Genomic DNA, 19774 nt, shown 5'->3' with positions numbered 1-19774 from the left:
AGAGGATGTTTGCCCTTCCTGATGTTTTCACCTGCTGAAGGGCCAAGAGTTTGCTGGTTAGTACATGGCTGCTTGGATAAAGAGTACTCTGCAAGCCTCGCTGGAGCTGAGTATTATAGGCCACAGGACATACTGACTTATGGCCAATGACATAGAAATTAGAGAGCTGAATGTTAGCTTGGAGGTAATTTCCTCTGCCTTTCCTCCATCCTGAGGTTTGGAACATGGATAAGTGAGCTAGAGCTTCATTTCAGACTGTGAATAGGAGGATTTGGCCCCAAGAACCACGGGGCTGAGAAGTGGGGGAAGCAAGGGTTCTGAATGAATGCCCGAGGGCCTGGTGGCATGACCGTCATACATGCTTTGCACTGTCCCTTGATTTGCGAGAAAAATAAACTCCAATCTTGCTTTAAGACTAGTTTTGGTTTGTTACAACTGAACTTAAAACTGATACACTGGGCCATCACAGGTGCCTAATATTTACAAAGTGAACAAGTGTACCAACGCTCATAGCTTCAACCACTACCTATATGCAGATAACTTAATGTCTCTAGTTTTAATCTGAGTACCGAACCTGTATATCCAACTACTTATTTTGTCTCCCTCCTTGGATGTCTTAAAAAGCAGCTCAGATTTGACCATTCCAAAAGCAAGTTGGTGGCCTTTGACCTGTTTCTTCCACTTTCTTTTCAAACAGCACTTGGTTATGCAAGCCAACAACCCTTAGAAATCTAAAATACTTTCATTTTGACCTATTTCCAAAAGTCCACTTTTCTTCCTTTCTACTACCCAAGTCCATACCAACAACTCACTCAGACTACTCAACTTGCTAATGCCATTTCCAAGCTGGCCAGCTCCATACAAAGGTGATCTTTTTGTAAAACCAATCTATGATACTCACCTGCCTAAAAAGGCAGGTATCACAGGCTCTTCAAAGGCTTCTGTCTTATGACCCACATCCTCATATCCTGGATGGCCCTGAGTGCTAGCTCCTCTTCCTTCTCCCTGACTTCCCACTCTTCCCATCTCCTCTTAGCAACACCTCTGCCCAGATTCTGCTTCCCCACCTCGCCTTCTGCTTGTCCTCAGAGCTTGTCTCAGCTGTCACCTCCCCAGAATCATTATTACGTATTCCCCCATGTCTCGCTTCTTCACAGCACTTTTGACAGGTACTTTACACGTATTTGTGACTTGACGAACATGTCTCCTCTTGTAGATTTTAAATTCATTGATTTTGGCTCTCCGTTATTGCTATAGTGTCTTTTATGCTGCCTGGCCCATAGGCACTCTACCAGTATTTGCTCAAAGACTGCTTTGTCACCACTCTATAACCATAAACACAGGTAAAATGTTTAAAAATGACTCCATGGACAGGCCATTCCTTTCTCCAACAAAACTTAGCCTTTGAATATAATGCAGCTGGTCCGGTTGATCTCCACAGGGTAAGGGGCCCCGCTGGTTTCTTCAGACTGGGAGAAACATCTGTCAACATTCTAAGTGAAGCATACACTGACTCTCAGCCTCCTCTGCACTCCGAGAGATGGCCGCAACACAGGGATTAAAGAAAATGCTTGTTTCCACTGCATTTATTACTAATATAAAAAAATGTTAAAAAAAAATTCATTCTCAGTTCTCCAACGGCTCTCATCCCTCCCTCTTGCCCACACAACTCCTGACCCATTTCCTCAGGGCCAGTTCAAAACTGAACCTGTTCACTGCCGTTTTCACAGAAAACAACCAGTGCCAGGGATGCGGGGGAAGAAGGTTGGGAGAGGGCGACAGTACTGTCCGAGTTCCACCTACTGGCCAGGTGGAGATTCACAGAATTCAAATGCAACGGCTGGTGGCCTCACGATGACGCAGTCTAACTAAGATGGGCTGGAGAGAGGAGAGGCCCATCTGAGCCTTTAGACGACATCTCTCGGGCCTAGGTCAGTCCCGAGAAACCGACATGGGGAGGATGAGACGACCAGGGAGGCGGTCTTGTGGAGTTTCACAGTTCTTCCTCGTCGGGGGGTGGGGAAAGTCTAGGGGGCACCAACGGCCCCACACATTTTGGCAGAAAAACTTACTCTAGTGTTGGGAAGTCACGAAAATGCCACAGACACTGAGAAAGGCTATGGGGGTGGGGGGCAGGGGGATGCAGAGTTTCACAAAGCACAGTGAGCACAGACCACAGCGGTGGGGATCATGCTACTGACGCAGGAACTACCAGATCCAAGAGCAGGGAGTGCGGCCTCTCAGGAAGTGATTCTGCACCAGTCATCCACACTTGACCCCAGGTCAGCCAACCGGGTGGGCGTCACAGGGCTGCTGACCACGCTGGGGCAGGGGTGTCACACGAAAAGGACTTAAAAACAAGCAGCGAGGAGGGAATGGTAGGAAACTGCTCCAGGGCTCTCAGGAATCCAGGGCGATACCGGGGGCTGGGTGGACAGATGCACAAGAAACAGCACCAAAGAGGTTTCCTGTTCTGCAGTCAGCCGGCGAGGGGGAAGAGGACCCAGGAGGCAGCTGAATGGAGCAGTGATGGTCCTGGAGACGTCTCTGGAGGCTGGATCAGAAGAGTGCACACCGCACACCAGTCATGGAACACAACTCTGGGCCCCCAGTGGGAGGGGGCGGTGAGGGGGGTGGGCGTCACTGACTGGGGGTGGCGAGAGGAACAGCCTCACGGTGGCCAGCACAGGGCCGCAGGGGAGAACGTGGCCGCCAGGCCGGGGGCCCCTTCCAGTCTGGGTGGGGAGGCGGCCTCACAGCGGGGGCCCGTTGACGCCCGGGTGGTAGAAGGCACAGAGGTCCTCGTATCGACAGTGGCCCTTTTTGGCGAAGTGTCGGCAGACGGGGCGGTCAGATTTGTCTGTGAACAAGCGAAAATTGGGCAGTTTAAAATATAAGAACGAACAAATCTAACAAAAAGCAGAGATAGAGAAGGCGGTCAGATTTCCTACTTGCTACCATTTCCAGGTATTATGGAATGAGTCTTTCTCGCGGGAGAAAAACCATTCAGGGCTACTCCTACTTCAAAAGGACAAAGGACAACCCAAAGCACAAGAGCCACACGTATTCTAGGCATGAGGTCGCTCTGGGAGTGATGGGTATTAAATGTGTGCAGGCATAAAAAAATGGACCTCACCTTCCATAACCTGGGGTCCATCCTTGGGTGGGCAGGTATTCTTGATAAGAGACCAGCTTTTGAGCCTTCGAGGATTTCTCTGTTCTTTGTGAAAGCCTCCCCTGGAGGGACCCCCGTGGCCTGGTCCAGGAAAAGGAGGCTCGGCATTGACCCCCCACCAACCACGACCATATGGGCCAGACCTGGGGCCTAGGCCTCCCCGAATTGGGCCTCTGCCCCGGGGAGGAGGTGGGAGACTCAGCAGTGGTGGGATCATTGGTCCCCTTGATCCCGGAGGACCTCTGTGAAAAGCTGAAGAGACAGAGACAGAGAGAGACACAGGAAGATGATCAATGGCCAGCTTAATACAGATAATGAAACCCTGATTTTGTTTTAAAAACGTTTTATTGAAGTACAATATATACACCAGAAATACACAATTTTAAGTGCACAACTCAATTATTACCAAGGTAAACACACCTGTGTTCCCACTAAGACAGGCTAGAGAAGGGACAGAGCCTTATTAGCCCTTCAGAAGCCCCACCTTCTTGTGTCCCTCCTCCCCTACTGCCCCACCCTCCTCCCCCAAAGTAACAGCTGTCTTGACTTCTAGCACCATAGGTTAGTTTTTGAACTCTGCGTAAAGGAAATCATACAGTCTGCATTCTTTTCTGTCTGGATCCTTTGGTTCAACATAGTGTTTATGAGCTTCATCCAGGTTGCTCATAGCAGGAGTTCCTTCATTTTCTCTGCAGTGTGGTATTCCACTACATGTACACACAACTGATTTAGCCATTCTACTGATGGTGGACATGCTACTAGATTCCACATTTTTGTTATAGTGTGGGGACATAACAAAAAAAATGCTGCCATGAACATTTTTATATAAGTCTTCGGTACACACGTGGATGCATTTCTGTTGAGTATATACGTAGTAGAGGTATTATTGGATCCTTGAGTATATGTATGCTTACGTTTAAGAAATTCGAAACTTGGGTTGTTCCTATTCACACTCCCACCACCACCACAAACAAGCTGTTATTCCTTGACAACACTTGGTGACAATCTTTTTCATCTTTGCCATTCTGGTGGGTGTGAAAAGCGGTGTTTTGCTTTGAAATTGTGGTTGTAACTAACATAAAACTTGCCACTTTAGTACTTTAAGTGTGTATCTCTGTAGTGTTAAGTAAATTCTTGTTGTTGGAAAACAGATCTCCAGAACTTTTCATCTTGCAAAATTGAAACTTAGTAGCTTTTAAACAACTCTTTCCCTCTCCTCCCCCCAGCTTCTGGCAAGTACCATTCTACTTTCTGTTAGTATGAATTTAGTTACTTTATATACTTCAGATCAGTGGAACCATACAGCACTTTTTGTGTGTGACTGGCTTAGCCTCAAGGTTCATGGGCGCTGTGGCCTGCTACAGGACTTTCTTCTTTTGAGGGGCAGAATCACATTCCATGACTGCACCACACTTTGTTTACCCACCATCCATCGATGGGCATCTGGTGGCTTCCGTATCTTGTCTACTGTGCACAGTACTGCTATGAATATGGGGTGTGACTCCCTCTTCAAGATCTTGCTTTCCATTCTTCTCGGTAAACACCCAGAAGTGGAACTGCTGGATCACATAGTAGTTCTATTTTAATTTTTTGACGAATCTCCATACTGTTTTCCATTGTGGTTTCACCACTTTACAATCCCATCAACAGTACACAAAGGGTTTGGTTTCCAAGGTATATGCTTTTATCTTGCCCTTATTTGATGACTAATGATGCTGTGTTCTTGTTCATGTTTTTGGCCATTTAGATCTCAGTTTTTATTAGGTGGCTGTTCTAGTCTTTTGCCCACTTTTCTAACAGATTGTCAGAGTTTTTTATATATTCAAGATTTTAACTCTTTATTGGTTATATTTGTTGCAAGTATCTTCTACTCTATGGTGACGTGATTTAATAGAAGTTCGTATTTTCTAATGTAATTCAGTTTATTTTTCCTTTATGCTTAGTGTGTTGCTTGTCTGTTTAAAAACTCTAATCTACTTTAAGACCATGAAATACATTTGTTTTCTAAAATTACTTCTTTACCCATGAATATCCAATTAACCTGCCATGATTTGCTAAAAAGGCCACTATTTCAATTCCATCTTCAGGAATGAAATAACCATATGTGTGTGGGCCTGTTACTGGACTCTTTATGCCATTCTGTTAATTTATATGTCTCTTTTTGGGCCAATACCAAACTGCCATAACTGCTACAGCTTTAAAATAAGTATTGATATTCAGAGTAAGCCCTTCCCCTTAAAAAATTGTCTTTGCAATTTCTCACCCTGATCCTTTGCATTTCCATATAATAATGCAGAATGCTTATTTCTACAAAAACATTGTAGGGATTATAAGTGGGAATGCAATGGATCTCTGGGTCAATTTTGGAAGAACTGTCATTTTACAACATTGAGTTTTTCATTTAAGTACCGAATTCTTGATTTTTTTTTTTTACATCCCTTGTGGGTTTTAGTCCCTCCCTTGCTCCTTTTTCACGACCTAATCAAAGGATCAGGGCCCCTTTCTTCTCACCTGACTTGGGGTCACCAGGCTTTCCATTGGCCATGGGGGGAGGGCCCAGAAGGCTGGGTGGTCCTACGAGTAGACATGAAAATATGGTCATCAGAATGGACTAAAAAACTGATGATCCTGTTCTTATATGCTTTCCTTCTATTACTCATTTCTTAATCTAACCAGTAAAGCCAGGTATATTCTCAACAGTGTTAGGGGTTCTGACGCCCATATATTTCCAAAGCATTTTCAGGATTTGCAAAGTGGAGACTCAGCCCTGTCACGGCGTATAATGAGAAAACAATACCTACAAACTTTCTCTCTCCCTTACATGGTTGCTATCCAATTGATCCCAAGTGATTCCAGAGGTAAAACCAATCCCTCTCTTTAACTGCTGGCCAGTCAGATACCTCTCCTCTAACCCTACACGCAAGGAGTTCACAGAAAGCTCTACTTCCACCTTCCCCATGCAAGTGTGGTCACAAACTGTCATCCCAGTCATCGCAATCCCTCTGACGTTTTGCGGCTGCGCACGTAAGTTCTTTATCTCCTCTCCCTTCTTTAGAAAGGTTGAGAGGCCAGTTTGAAGTTGAGGATTCAAGAAAGAGAACTCATTTAGTGTTCCATCCCACACAGGCTTCCCCCCCAGCCCCCGCCCCAGCGCGTGAGCCCTTCCTCCCGTTAGACCCCTCTCCCCCGCATCTTTTCAGCCTCTAACCCTTCGCCTCGACAGGCTGACAGGCATGTGCGCACCCCTCCGGGGCTCCTCACCGATGGGGCTCCCATCCTCCTCGTCTCCAGTCTCATCCCGCTCTGGCAGTGGGGGCTGCTGCTGCAGCTGCTGCTGCTGATTCTGCTTCTTTCGTTTCGGCATCGTGGTTGCGGCAATGGCTGCAGCGGGATTTGGAGGGCAGTGAGGAAGGGGCACGCTGGGATTCTGTTTCCGCTTCCGGGGGGGCGGTGGACACTGAGGCTGAGGCTCCCGCCATTTCACTTCCGGAAGGCTGCGGAGAATCTTTGTGCGGTTCTTCTCGCATCAGCCGCCTCCCGCAGTCTCTGCCAGGCAGGGCAGCAATCTCAAACCTTTCCTTTGCTGCGTTGCTATAAACGCTTTGAAAAAGTTGCTCGCTTCTCCCTTCGCTGAAAAAAAATCCACAACCGGTTGCTCCTCACAGCCTGCCATAGAGTCGACAGACTCTCGGGCCAGAAGGCCTGAGAAGAGAAGGCTGTCGCATCCTGAGATCGCCATATCCGGTCCCCGGTTTCTATGGTAACAGCTGCAGGCACAACTTGGTGCCCTATGACCTCCCTCCCAAAATCCTTGTCCCACCTGGGTTTCTCTCCTCGGCGGCGCTTGCATTTATGATCTGTAAGCCTGCTCCTTATCATCGTTCCCACAAGGAATTTGGGTCTCAGCAGGGCGCTGCCCAGGGCTCTCCAGACCGCCACCCGCCTTTCAAGACCTCTGACCTGGTCCCTAGTGTAGTTCAGTAACTCTGCTTCCTTCCCGGGATGCGCAGTCGCGCCTTTCCTCTAAGGCCCAGCTGGAGGATTGATAAAGTAGCTTATGCGCGTCCACGCCCCTTTCTCCCCAGGTGGTAGGACCCGCCCTCCGCTCCACCGCCCCCTCCAGGTGAGTGGTAGCTTCTCCCCGGCGCGCAAGGTAGTGATGACACGCGTCCCCCCTCCTCTGAAGGCGAGTTGGTAGCGTCCGTGACGAAGTTAGCCCGATCCTCCCACGCGCGCCTCCTTCCTCGCCGCCGCAGCGCCCTCTCCGTGTCGCTGGCTCTCACGTGCGGGTAGCCTACCCTGCATCATCCTCTCGTCTCGCTCTCACTGGGAAGTGACTGTATTTCCCCGTTGTCTTCCACCCGGGCAGCCCGGGCGCAGCGGCCGGGCCCGCCCGCTGACGTCACCTTCAGCCCCGCCCCCTCCAGGGTCCCGGGCCCTTGCGGCGGGGGCTGCCCCGGGGGGAGTCAGTTGAGGCGGCGGGAGCTCGGCGGAGGGCGGGCCAGGTGACTGGTCCGGGCCATGCCGAGGAAGAAGCCTTTCAGCGTGAAGCAGAAGAAAAAGCAGTTGCAGGACAAGCGAGAGCGGAAGAGAGGTCAGTGCGGGAGCCAGAGGAGGGGGCGGGGCTCGGACTCCCGCACATCTGGAAGGAGGGGTGTGCCCGCCTCACCTCTGGGAGGCGTGGGAGGGGGTGGCGGCCGCGTGCCGACGCGCGTGGGCGACCGCGGAGGGGATTCCCTCACCCCAGCCCCCTACATCTGGAAGGGGTGGGGAAGGATGGAGAGTTGGGGGAGGGGAATCCCTCCAGCTCCAACGGGGCGCCATCCCCGCAGATCCCTGGAGGAGGAGGAGTGCCTCCCCCCACGCACATCCGGGAGGGTCCTGGGCAGAGTAGGTGGGAGGGCCCGGTCTCAAAAGAAGTGCGGTGGTGTGGGGAGGAGCCAGGCCGACCGGGGAGGGGGTCTTTTGGCCCCTGAGAACTGGCCAGCACTGGCGTCACCGGCTCCTCCCCGCAGGGCTTCAAGATGGGCTGCGATCCAGTTCCAACAGCCGCAGCGGGAGCCGAGAGCGGCGGGAGGAGCAGACCGACACCTCGGACGGGGAGTCTGTGACCCATCACATCCGCAGGCTCAACCAGCAACCTTCCCAAGGGCTGGGCCCGCGAGGCTATGACCCAAATCGGTGAGAGTGGGCGAGGGGCTCTGGCCCAAGTTTCCCCGCCTACCCGGAAGTCAGAGCGTTGGGGGAAAGCAGGCTGCTGCTGGTGGAGGCTTGAAACTAGAGATTGGGGGAGGGCTGGGATGCCACGGTTCTCCACGGGCCGCTAGGGCACAAGGGAAGCTTGTGGAGCGGGCTACAATCTTCCCTTCTGCAGAGCCTGAAGAGAGTTTGGCTTTTTCTGGACGAAACTTAGGGGAAGGCCTGTTGTTGCACGAAAGAGATTTGGGGGAGGGCCGACTGAGAAGCGAAGCGATACTTGAAGTCTGGAGGGAAGAGTTTGTGGCCAAGGATTGCGATGGATGCTGTGGTCCCTTCCCTGTTAGATACCGGCTGCATTTTGAGCGAGACAGTCGGGAGGAAGTGGAGAGGAGAAAGAGAGCTGCCCGGGAGCAAGTGCTACAGCCCGTCAGTGCTGAGCTGCTGGAGCTGGACATCCGGGAGGTCTACCAGCCCGGCTCTGGTGAGTGAGAGTTCAGCGCCTGGATGCTTGGGACAGGCAGTGGGCTGGGGAAAGGAGTTTGGAAGAGTAAGAGCCGACTGGGAGGAAGAAGGGGTCTGGGAGACATGCACCCTTGAGTCTTGAAACTATCTCGAAACTTATTTGGACTTTTTCTTGATTACTCAGTCCTGGACTTTCCCCGACGTCCTCCTTGGAGCTATGAGATGTCTAAGGAGCAACTGATGAGCCAGGAGGAACGGAGCTTCCAGGAGTATCTTGGGAAGATTCATGGGGCTTACACCTCTGAGAAACTCAGCTACTTTGAGCACAATCTGGAAGTGAGACTAGAGTGGGGACAGGAGTGGGGCATAGTCACCCATGGCCAGATCAGTTTGAGTCAGGCAGGAAAGTGACTCTGGGCTCAAGTTCTCTTTCACTGATTTTGTCTTTTCAGACATGGAGGCAGCTGTGGCGAGTGTTAGAGATGTCTGATATTGTTCTGCTGATTACTGATATCCGACATCCAGTGAGTCCTGGGATGAGGGTGGGCAAGGGGGAAGAGGGAGGGAGGTTCTGGTGGGGTAAAGGGCAGAGGCAGTAGTTGGGAGACAGAGAGGTAATCCCTTCCTTTCCAGTCTCCTCTACCCTGCTGAAGTCTGCAGTTGGGAACTCAGTCTTTATTCATCAGTGTCAGAGCCTGTCACTCCTCCTCTGGCCAACTGCCTCTCCTGTTCTTTAATCCTTTGATGGAAAACTGTTCCTGTTTCCTAGCACACCAGGGCTAATAGGAAGTCTCAGTGTGGAGCTCCAGGGGAGTCTGTGAAGTGGGCTTCCCTGCCATATGAGTCACTACAGAACTCAGCCTCACTTGGGATGCTGGGATAGTGGTTAAGGCTCTAGACATGCTGCTGGACGGCTCTCCTGTGATCTGGCTGTGCTGCTTCACTGTTGTTCTCCAGGGGGAGAAAGGGAGGTTTGAAGTCTGTGTGGATATTTAGGTTGGAGATTATTAACATGTACATATACACCTCTACATAGTCGGAGACGTACGTGTGCGTTCACACACTCACTTAACTACATGTGCTCAATGCAAACTTCACGTGCATGCCGACACATAAGCTTGTGTATACATGCAGACAGATGTGTGTGTAAAAATAGATACTAATTTCTATCCCAGTTCTCATCCCTGTGAGTGATCCTAGCACTTATCCCCGATTGCTAGGTCTGCTTCCTTGTTTTTAGCTGTTTACCATCCCTAATCGGGCCCACAGGGAATGCCCAGAGACAGACATACAGGTGATGCTCACTGCTGCTTTGTCTCCCTAGTTCAGTTTGGCTGATCTATCCTTGTTGCCCCAAAATCTGCTACCACCAGGGTCTTCTCTCCAAGCTGTGCCTGGTGAGTAGGGCACTGTAGGCAGAGAACTCTGGGTTGACCTTGCATCACTCCCTCCTCTTATATCCTGTTCCAGGTTGTGAATTTCCCACCAGCACTTTACGAGTACGTGACTGGAGAGCTTGGGCTGGCCCTGGTGCTTGTCCTGAACAAGGTGGATCTGGCCCCGCCAGCTCTCGTGGTTGCCTGGAAGCATTATTTCCATCAACACTATCCCCAGCTCCACATTGTTCTTTTCACCTCTTTCCCTCGGGATCCCCGCACCCCACAGGACCCTAGCAGCGGTGAGTGGGCAGTGAGGAGGGCAGTGTGGGAGATGTAGGCGAGGCAGGGACTCCATGGGGTGAGCTCATGCTTTTGCACCCTCTGATCTCAGTCTTGAAGAAGAGTCGGAGGCGGGGAAGAGGATGGACTCGGGCTCTGGGGCCAGAGCAGCTGCTGAGAGCCTGTGAAGCCATCACTGCGGGGAAAGGTATGTGCCCCTTCCAGGGGAGGCATGGGGGCCAGTGGGGGGTATCCAGGGCCCCGAATCATTTTGCATACCTTCCCTCTAGTATCAACTCAGGCAAGAGGCCACAGGGAGGGCCAGGAGAAGAAGCTGCCTGACTTGGTAGGACAAGAGACGCAGCAGGGAGGCAGGAGCCCCTGTGGCTGACTGCCTTCAGTCTTGCTAGTGCTTTTTAGAAACTCAGAAATGCACCCGATTCCGGGGTGGGGTCAAGCAAAGGCTGGGGAGGTTGCTTTTAGGCAGCTTGGCTCTGTGAGATGCAGAGGGCGCCATTTACCTCGGCTCTGCAGAGCATGGTCTCCATCATCATGGGCAGCGGCCCTGGGGAGAACCACCTCCTCTTTCTCCTTCCCTGCACAGTGGACCTGAGCAGCTGGCGGGAGAAGATTGCCCGGGATGTGGCCGGGGCCAGCTGGGGTAGCGGCTCCGGGGAGGAGGAGGAGGAGGAGGACGGGCCGGCTGTCTTGGTGGAGCAGCAGACTGACTCTGCGATGGAGCCGACGGGCCCCGCGCGGGAGCGCTACAAGGACGGGGTGGCAACCATTGGCTGCGTGGGTAAGGAAGCAGCAGCTGCCTGGAAGGCACAGGGTTTCAGTATTTGGGAAACAGAGAAGGTGGTCAGGTCCCTCTAGGCTCCAAGGTCTCTGAGGCCAGAGGAGGCTGTCTCCCATTGGCAGAATGATCACAGGATACCTGAGTTAAGTTTGCCTTCTTAGCTTATTGATCTCGAGCAAGGGATCTACCAACTGTCAGTCTCAGTGACTCTGATTTGAAAAATGAGGACAGTGATGCTCAGTTAAAAGAATGGATTGGAGGAAGTGGGAGAAGAGTGTAGAGAGAGCTTAACAAAGTCTGACAAATAGTGATAATAGTAATAACAATAATTTTAAGAACTGTGTTATGCTTGCTGTGGTCACTGTTATGTAACTTACATATTAAGTTTTTTAGTTGTAATAATCAGTCCATCATAAATCATAGCAAGAGCTTAGCAAGTGTCAGGTTCTTTCTTAACTCTTTTAGTCTGTTGTAAAGAGAATCTTCTTTTAATTAAGAGCTTTGTCTCTGCTCTCAGTGGGGGATGAAGGAATGTAAATGGTAGGGATGGGCAAGACAAAGCAGAGAGTGTGGTCAGAGGCAGTCCCGGTCTAGGGGAGAAATTAGACTTGCTCAGAACAGAGGCAGAGGTGGGGAGACAGGTCAGGATCTATTTTGAAGATAGAAAACACAAGATTGCTGAGGAGTTGCACTTGGGTTGCATAAAAGAAAGCAAAGAATAAAGAAGGACTTACAGAGTTTTATACTGAGCAGCGGGAACAGTGAAGTAGGAAGACTGGGAGAGGAGCAGATTTGGAGGGACTGGGGAAGGGAATCAAATTAAGTTTGAGAGTCTTTTTAAATATCCCAGGTGGAGACGTTGACTAGGCAGTGGGCCAAGAGCTTAGAGGAGAGAGCTGGAGATTTGAATTTGAATGAGATTTAAACTTGGGAAGCCAGTAGTGGACATAAATGGTGATTAAAGCCATGAGATGGGATGAGATGTGGGAGAGGAGACAGATGGAGAAGAGACTAGGCTAGTATTTAGAGGCTGGGCAAAGGAGAACGAAATCAAGAGTGTTCCAACAGGCAATGAAGAAAGTTTGGAGAGGAGAAGAGGGCTCAGTCGTGTTGACAGTCACTGACAGGTCAAGAGCGGCAAGAACAGAGACTTGCTCAGCAAGTTGGGCAACATGGAGATCAGCGGTTTCAGTGGGTGGAGAAGAGAAAGCCAGATTAGGGTGGCGGACGAGAGGATGGGGAATGACATAGTAATGTTGTATGAGAAAGGAGCTAGACACATCAGCATCCATACTGTACAATCCCATTTGTGTAAGGCTCCAAAGCTGTAGAATTGAACTGCACCAACTGTTCAGGATTCATAGGCCACAGAACTGAAAGGAAAGCGAAGAAGCAGAATTCGGTACCCCTCAGGATCAGGCTCCCATGAGCACAGGGAGAGGGTTATGATCAAGAAGGAAGGGATGGGGCCTCTGAGGAAGTGAGTCACTCTGTGCTCAGGGGTGGGTGATGTGGGGGTTCATCAGGCATGTTTATGTTTTACATGTTTTGTGTGTGTGTTACAATTTATGGTCACAAAGAAGATGGTGTGAAGAGGTGGTGACAAAAAATAGACAAGTCTTAAAGAGTTTTACTGTAAAGGGGAGAGAAGAACGGAGTTGTCAAAGGAGAGTTGTCTCCCCAGCCCCTTTCCAGAGGAGGTATAATCAAGGAGCCCATGGCTATGGAGGACTAACTGTACTGTTTCATTTTATATAAGGGACATGAGCCTCCCTGGAGTTTGGTACCTGTGGATAGCAAGGACCGGCTGTGCGTGAGTGTGTTGTAAAGAGAGCACAGTCAGCACCAGGGTGCATTTTTGCCTGGCCTCAGTCACCTGCTGACCAGGCAGAGTTGCATTTTACAAGGCTGGAATTTTGCCATATGACTAAGAAGAAGGGGAGAGGCAGGGCCAGGGAGTTGAAGCTCTTTGAAAGGAACTGGCTATCGCGCTGGACTGTGGAATCTAAGTTGAGTAAGAAGGGAGGTAAGGGCATGAGCCCATGTTGGTCAGGGTCAGAGGCTCATTGGAATAGAGGATCCAGAATAAGTGAGCTGGAAAGATGAGGTGTCGGGCAGAGAGAGAGGTGCTTGTAGGTGGGATTTGGAAGGTGTGAAGTGACAGGCCCAGGGTAAGACCACAGAGGGGTGGAGGAAACCTCTGGGAGATCCTGGCACTGGGAGGCCAGAGCCTGGTTTGTAACTTTTGACGTTGTACTGCTTCTGTCCTTTCTTTCTGCGCCTTAGTTGCCAGTTCATCTATAGCTACAGCACCGTGTCCTACCTGTCACAGAGTAAGGATCTGTCAGTGTTAATTTTCCTTGTCTTCCTTAGGTTTCCCCAACGTGGGCAAGTCCTCGCTGATCAACGGGCTGGTAGGCCGGAAGGTTGTGAGTGTCTCTAGAACTCCGGGCCACACACGATACTTTCAGACCTACTTTCTCACTCCCTCTGTGAAGCTCTGTGACTGTCCTGGCCTCATATTCCCCTCACTGCTGCCCAGGCAGTTGCAGGTACGAGGGCAGAGGGCCAGCAGTGGGGAGAAGGCAGGAGATAGAGGCAGGTGCTGAGTGTTCTTACTTCCCCTCAGGTCCTGGCGGGGATCTACCCTATCGCCCAGATCCAGGAGCCGTACACCGCTGTGGGCTACCTGGCCTCCCGCATCCCCGTGCAGGCCCTGCTCCATCTGCGCCACCCAGAGGCCGAGGACCCCTCCGCAGAGCACCCCTGGTGTGCCTGGGACATCTGTGAAGGTGGGCTCCACGTGCCTGGCTTTCCTCCCCTGGCCCTCTCTCCTCTCTGTCCTTCCTCAGAGGTCCTGCCATCCTGATGGGGCAGCTGGCTGGTCACCTATGGACCCTGTCTCAGGGCCAGCAAGATCTTGGGCCTGGAATATTCTGAGAGAAACTGGAAGGACTGTATTAGGGGTGTGGGATGATGGTGACTGGGCCCAGTGGATGGTCTTCTATCCCCATCCTTCTCTCCCTCCAGCCTGGGCAGAGAAACGTGGTTACAAGACAGCAAAGGCCGCCCGAAACGATGTGTACAGAGCGGCCAACAGCCTCCTGCGGCTGGCACTGGACGGCCGCCTCAGCCTGTGTTTTCATCCCCCGGGCTACAATGAGCAGAAAGGTCAGTCAGCTGGTGATCCTCCCCAGCCCCTGCTGTAGGAGAGGCAGAAGGTGTGGGCTTTGTGGCCACACTGTGTGAGGATTCGGATTCTGCCCCCATTGGCCAGCTCTGTGTGACTAAGCAAGTCTGAGATGACTTTCCGATCTACAAAACCAGGGTGCTTAGTTGCCCCTGGCAAGGAGGTGGTCAAGATGGGAGTTAATGTGTGCAAAGCTTCTGTTCTGTGCCCAGCACAGGAGAGGGTGAATGAATGAGTGAACAAATGAATGCCAGCAGCTATAAAAATGGTTGTTATTCTTAGTCTTTGCCTCTTCCCCATCTTTGCCTGGTGTTAGTTTCTTGCTCAAAACTCTCCCCCATTCTTTTTCTGTTTTGGTTCCCCAGGCACCTGGGAGTCCCATCCAGAGACCATGGAGCTGGTGGTTTTGCAGGGCAGGGTGGGGCCAGCGGGTGACGAGGAGGAGGAGGAAGAGGAAGAGCTGAGCAGCTCCTGTGAGGAGGAGGGAGAGGAGGACCGGGATGCGGATGAGGAGGGGGAAGGGGATGAGGACACCCCAACCTCGGCTCCAGGGTCCAGCCTGGCCGCCCGAAACCCTTATGCCCTGCTGGGCGAGGACGAGTGCTGAGTCCCTGCCCTACTCCATCTCCCCACCTCCCCAATATCTTTGCTTTTGGACTGACCCGGGGGTCTCTCCCGTCTGCCGCCCCAGTTGTGAATAAAGGTTGTCTGCTTTGTAGCCCCTTCCCTAGATGGACTGAGGTGAGAGCAGCTGTCTCAGGCTGACAGCTGGGGGAGGCTGGCTGCTCTTCTCCCTTTTCTTTTCGTGCATTCTCTTTGCAAAAGAAGAGTTCTCTTAGGAGTTAATTCCGTGGGTTCTGAGGCCCAAAACCGCTCCCTCTGCTCACTCTCCCACTTTTACCTTAGGAACTGTGTCATCAGCATGGGAAGGGGAGGTCACTTCAGGCTTCTGAGGCCTGGTCAAAATCCAGTCCCCTTTGGGAGTTTGTGCTGGTCCCTCTGGTGTTGGAACAACCCCTGTGCACCCCCTGCTGTCAGTCCTGGGTTATACCAGGAACTTCTGGGAGAAGCAGCAGTAAGAGATGTCACAGCTGATGTCTCCAAGTGAGATTTTTTTAACAGGATTTATTCAAATTCAACGAATATTTATTGAGGTCCAACTGTGTGTTTAGACTTATGCTAAGCACTGAGCATATAAAGCTGCACAAACAGGCCTGACCTAAATATACAGCCTGGCCATGATCAAGACCTCATTAATCAGGTACCCAACTTTTTGGATTAAGATGGGTGTATAATGTTCTCCAAATCCTTAGGGCTCATACAGTATAATTCTAGAACTTCCTATTGGTGGTGATACTTAGCTAAGACTTGATGCTTGTGAAAATGTTAATTAAATGTGTACGAGTAGTGTTAATTACTGGCAAACAAGTAGGGTACACATTTATGATCTGAGCAGAAGAGCCCTGTAAGTGCAGTTTTAAGTCTCATTATAGAGCTTTAATACCAAGGGTCTACTAGATTCAGACGGGAGGGCACACACCCAGCCTCCTGAATCCCACTTACCCTGGTTTGGGATGGAGCCAAGGAGACCCAGCGCATGGTCTGGGCTATCTTATGATATCAGGCGCAATTCAGCAGAGGTCAGCTCTTCTGTGAGTCAGGGCGCTTTAGGCCTTGCTGTACATCCCCCTTGATAAGCAAGCAGCTGGACTCCTAGATTTCATTCTTGGAGAAAAGGAAGAATGAGCTTTGGTTCATTGGCTGCCACAATGTTGTCTGGGTTGGGTGGTAGCAAAAAGTGTTGTTTGATAGGTTAGCCATCAGGGGTAGGGGTGAGGAGAAGAGGGCGTATGATTCCTCTCTCTAAAGCGTTCTGTTCAGGTTCTGGGTCTCAGGCTACTTTTCATTCCAGCAGAGACCCAGTCACCCCAGGAGCAAAAGAGGCTGAGGTGAAGTGGCCCATATTTGGGTCATTTCTTCCAGCTCCCTCCTCCTCTGGTCCCAGTGAGGACATAAGCTCTGGAATTTGAATTCCAGGGCAAAGTTTAAATACAGCATATGAATGTGTGCGAAAGTTGCCCACAATGTGCTGTAAAAGAGAAAAAGTTTCAGTGAAGAGACCTGTCTCCCATCTTGCACTTTGTACCCTCAGGGCTAGGTCTGTTGACAAAAAAAGGGGGACCCTTACTGAGCATCCTGTGAAGGTTCATAATGGTCAGGGAAGCTCAGGGGACTTCTCTACTGCTGGAGGTGGGATGGGGACATTGGAATTGTCTCAAAAAGTGGAGAAAAGTGAGAAAAATCAGAATTCTATTTATACCCTTGTCTCTGTGCCACTTCTCTTCACCTGTCTTTATCTTGTTCTGTCTTATGAGTTTCACCAGGAGCATTTGGGAGATCTGGGGGTGGAGCTGAAAGTTGAGACCTGATGCCGGAGGGGAAGCCAAGGAAGAGGGTTTTTATGCTGAAGACCTGGATGGAAGCAGTGCTAACATCCCCAAGGGGCTAGAGATGGCAAATGATTCTTCCCAATCAGTACTCACTCTGTAGGAAAGTAACACTGGGAAAAGAACTATCTTAGCAACAAACTGATTTGGGAGGAGAAGGATAAATAATAACCCAACACCAGTGCCAGAGGTTGAAACTGACTAAAAGGGGACAAAGGAAACCAGGGGTCCAGTTCTGAAAGACCCAGGACTCCTGTGCTCACACCCCTCCTGGGACATATCCACTGTGGAGACACTTGACTGTGGAGGTCTGAGGCTCTGGGAGTTTGCACAGCTGGCCAGTCTCTTCTCTTGATGGCCAGAAACTAGTACTTACTCATGCTGTAATTCCATTTAGATGTTGAGCAACTTCTGAGCTTCTCTTTCTCTAGACTGAGTTCCAGTCATGGTTCTGGGACAAAGTAGCTGTGTGTGGTCCAGAGTAGTTCATTGATACAATCAACAAAATTGGTTGAAAACAATGTGTGCCAGGCATGCTGAGTTCTGGGACAAAAACACTGAGTCAAGGCATAGACCGCACCCTCCAAGAACAGAACAGCCAGATACTAATGATAGTACTCCATGTCACCATGTAAATCATAAAAGAATTGCTGTATGTGAGTACTGAATTGTAACTAAGGTGTCTAGAACTATAATCACCCCAAGAATCAATTCACCAATTGAACATTTGTCCATTTGTCAACAATTACTCTTTGCCAGTCACTGCTAAGTGGTAAGTGATACAGAACTAGTCCTTTGTGGAGCTCACTATTAGAATATGAAAACAATTTAATAATTACCCAAAAAGTGTGATAAGTGCTGTGAGAAGGGTGATACAGGGTTCTGTTGGATAGTGGTGGCTTCATGTAGAAGGGTCTTGTGATGTTGCTCAGAAAGAAGTGGAGGACAGAGCTGGAAACTGATTGTATAGCAAGTTATATAAGACTGGGGGAAAAAAAAATCAGTGGTCTGTGGTAAAGAATTGCTGTGGGAACACCCAACGGGGGCCAGTCTTGGTGAGTCAGAAAAAGTCTCCTAGAGGGACAGAGGTCCAAGCTGAGGCTTGAAAAGTGAGCAGGAGTTAGCCAGGCATTGAGAGGGAAAGAGCATTCCAGAGGGGAAAGCAAAGGATAGGAACAAGCACGTGACAGTTTGGAAGACTAACTGGTTCAGCATGGCTGGGGCAGAGGGTGCAAGGGGGGAAAGGTAAAGCTGGAGAGGTAGGCTTGGGTTAGCTCTTGCTGGGCCTCATCAGCCGTGCTAAAGATGAAGGCTTTATCCAGAGCAGCACTGAAGAACTTCAAGCCTAAGACCAAGGAGGAGAGATTTGTGCCTTAATGTCAGTTCGGTTGCACTGTGGAGACTGGTTTGGAAAAGGGGGAGAGATCAGAGACTTTTGCAGAGATCCCAGAGAAAGACGAAACCAGAATTAAAGGGCTTGGGGGAAGAGAGGTGTGGCTGCAGACGGATTTGGGCATCAGAAGCATACAGGTGGGAAGAGGGTAGCTGAGATCCTTGAGAGCTGAGGAAGAATGTGGAGAATATAAAAGGGAGGGCAGGGAAAGAGGAACCAGCAGACAGGATAAAACCTCGGAAGTGTGGTGCACTGAAAGCCAAGGAAGGAAGAAGGAAGGGCACAGTGAATGCTGCTGAGGGTTAATGACAAGAAGAATGTCCACTGGGTTTAGTAAAAAGGAGCCTTGCTGGTCTTGGTGGGAGCAGCTGCATTGGACAGGGGGGATCAGAAGTCCCAGATGTCAGGGGATTGAGAATAATTTGGAGGAAGGAAGTGAAAGCAGTGGAGAAGAGATAATTTTTAAAGAAGTTTGGTTGTGTTTGGAAGGAGAGAAAATGGAGAGAGCAGAGTACATAAAATCGAGAAAAAAATTTGCTTCTAAGTTTTGAACGTTTTAACATACTGTTTAGAAGAAGGGTTGAGTGGAGGAGGAAAGACTGAAAATGCAGGAAAGTGGGGATTAGTGATGGAACAAGCCCTGGAGAGCGGGCGGGGGCGGCACTGACAGTCCCGGCGCAGGGATTACCCTCCCACGGGAGCCTGGTGGCTTCTGTCCTAATCGGAGGAGAGAGCGCTGACATTCAGCCGGTTTGCACTGGTACTCTTCAACCAGTTGTTAAAACACTTCTGTACCAGTTAGTAAGTAGTATAAGAGTAACTGCAATAAGCAGTAAAAATGATTAATAAAATACATTATAATATGAACTCATCAGTTCAAGTAATGAGACCGCGACAGCCATTGGCAAAATGGGCTTCCCGCTGTACCTGAGACGCTTTGCAGCGCCATCTGCCGGTGGGGTAGCGTCACTGCAGGCTAAGCGGCTGCTTTGAGCCTTATTAAACTCTTTAAAAAAATTGCCTGTTCAAGTTATCTTTGAATTATGGAGTTGCTATTGCTTCTAAATAGTTTAGCTTCTGCTTTGATTTTCTTGCTAGTACATTGTCATTCTTGCATCGGTAGTAAATTGCAGTGTTTTAATATTTACAAATTTAAGAGTTTTTAATAAACTATTAAAGCCAAACTTGAATAAAGAAGATAAAGTTTGAATATGTCTCTTAATGTGCCTTCAGAAATATCATAAATGGGAATGCTTTGGTTCCACGGGAGAACAAAGAAGAAATATGCATGAGCTGCTGCTCATGATGTCTTCTGTTACTATGTTAAAAAAAAAAAAAATCAAAATTCTTTCCTTTAAAAAAAAATCAAAATTCTTTCCAACGTTTTGTTTTGAAAATTCACAAACTGAAAAAAAGGACAATAAACACCCAAACACTCATACAAGGATTTG

General features: G+C 49.8%; 2 protein-coding genes across 3 annotated transcripts; one reads left to right on the top strand and one right to left on the bottom strand.

Annotated features, from left to right (window-relative positions):
* Positions 1-1568: 1568 nt before the first annotated feature.
* On the bottom strand, positions 1569-7292 carry PRR3 (proline rich 3). 2 transcript variants are annotated; one of them, XM_040250236.1, is made up of 4 exons: positions 6437-7292; positions 5687-5749; positions 3137-3427; positions 1569-2860 (listed from the first exon to the last, which is right to left on the bottom strand). In XM_040250236.1, exons 1-4 carry the CDS (start codon positions 6537-6539, stop codon positions 2754-2756), a joined length of 564 nt encoding a protein of 187 aa, XP_040106170.1. In that variant the 5' UTR covers positions 6540-7292; the 3' UTR covers positions 1569-2753. The 2 variants fall into 2 exon arrangements, with proteins under 2 accessions (XP_040106170.1, XP_040106171.1); XM_040250237.1 differs by lacking the exon at positions 5687-5749 and having other exon boundaries at positions 6437-6682.
* Positions 6641-17921, top strand: GNL1 (G protein nucleolar 1 (putative)). Its single transcript, XM_040250182.1, has 13 exons — positions 6641-6935; positions 7261-7769; positions 8191-8356; positions 8719-8855; positions 9021-9172; positions 9289-9360; positions 10307-10514; positions 10607-10702; positions 11099-11293; positions 13667-13845; positions 13923-14085; positions 14324-14464; positions 14849-17921. Exons 2-13 carry the CDS (start codon positions 7697-7699, stop codon positions 15088-15090), a joined length of 1824 nt encoding a protein of 607 aa, XP_040106116.1. The 5' UTR covers positions 6641-6935; positions 7261-7696; the 3' UTR covers positions 15091-17921.
* The last annotated feature ends 1853 nt before the right edge of the window (positions 17922-19774 follow it).

The sequence above is a fragment of the Oryx dammah genome, unplaced genomic scaffold (genome assembly GCF_014754425.2).
Source record: "Oryx dammah isolate SB20612 unplaced genomic scaffold, SCBI_Odam_1.1 HiC_scaffold_11, whole genome shotgun sequence".
NCBI classification, from domain to species: domain Eukaryota; kingdom Metazoa; phylum Chordata; class Mammalia; order Artiodactyla; family Bovidae; genus Oryx; species Oryx dammah.
Note: the sequence above shows the minus strand (reverse complement) of the source record. Positions and strands in the feature narration are given on the sequence as shown.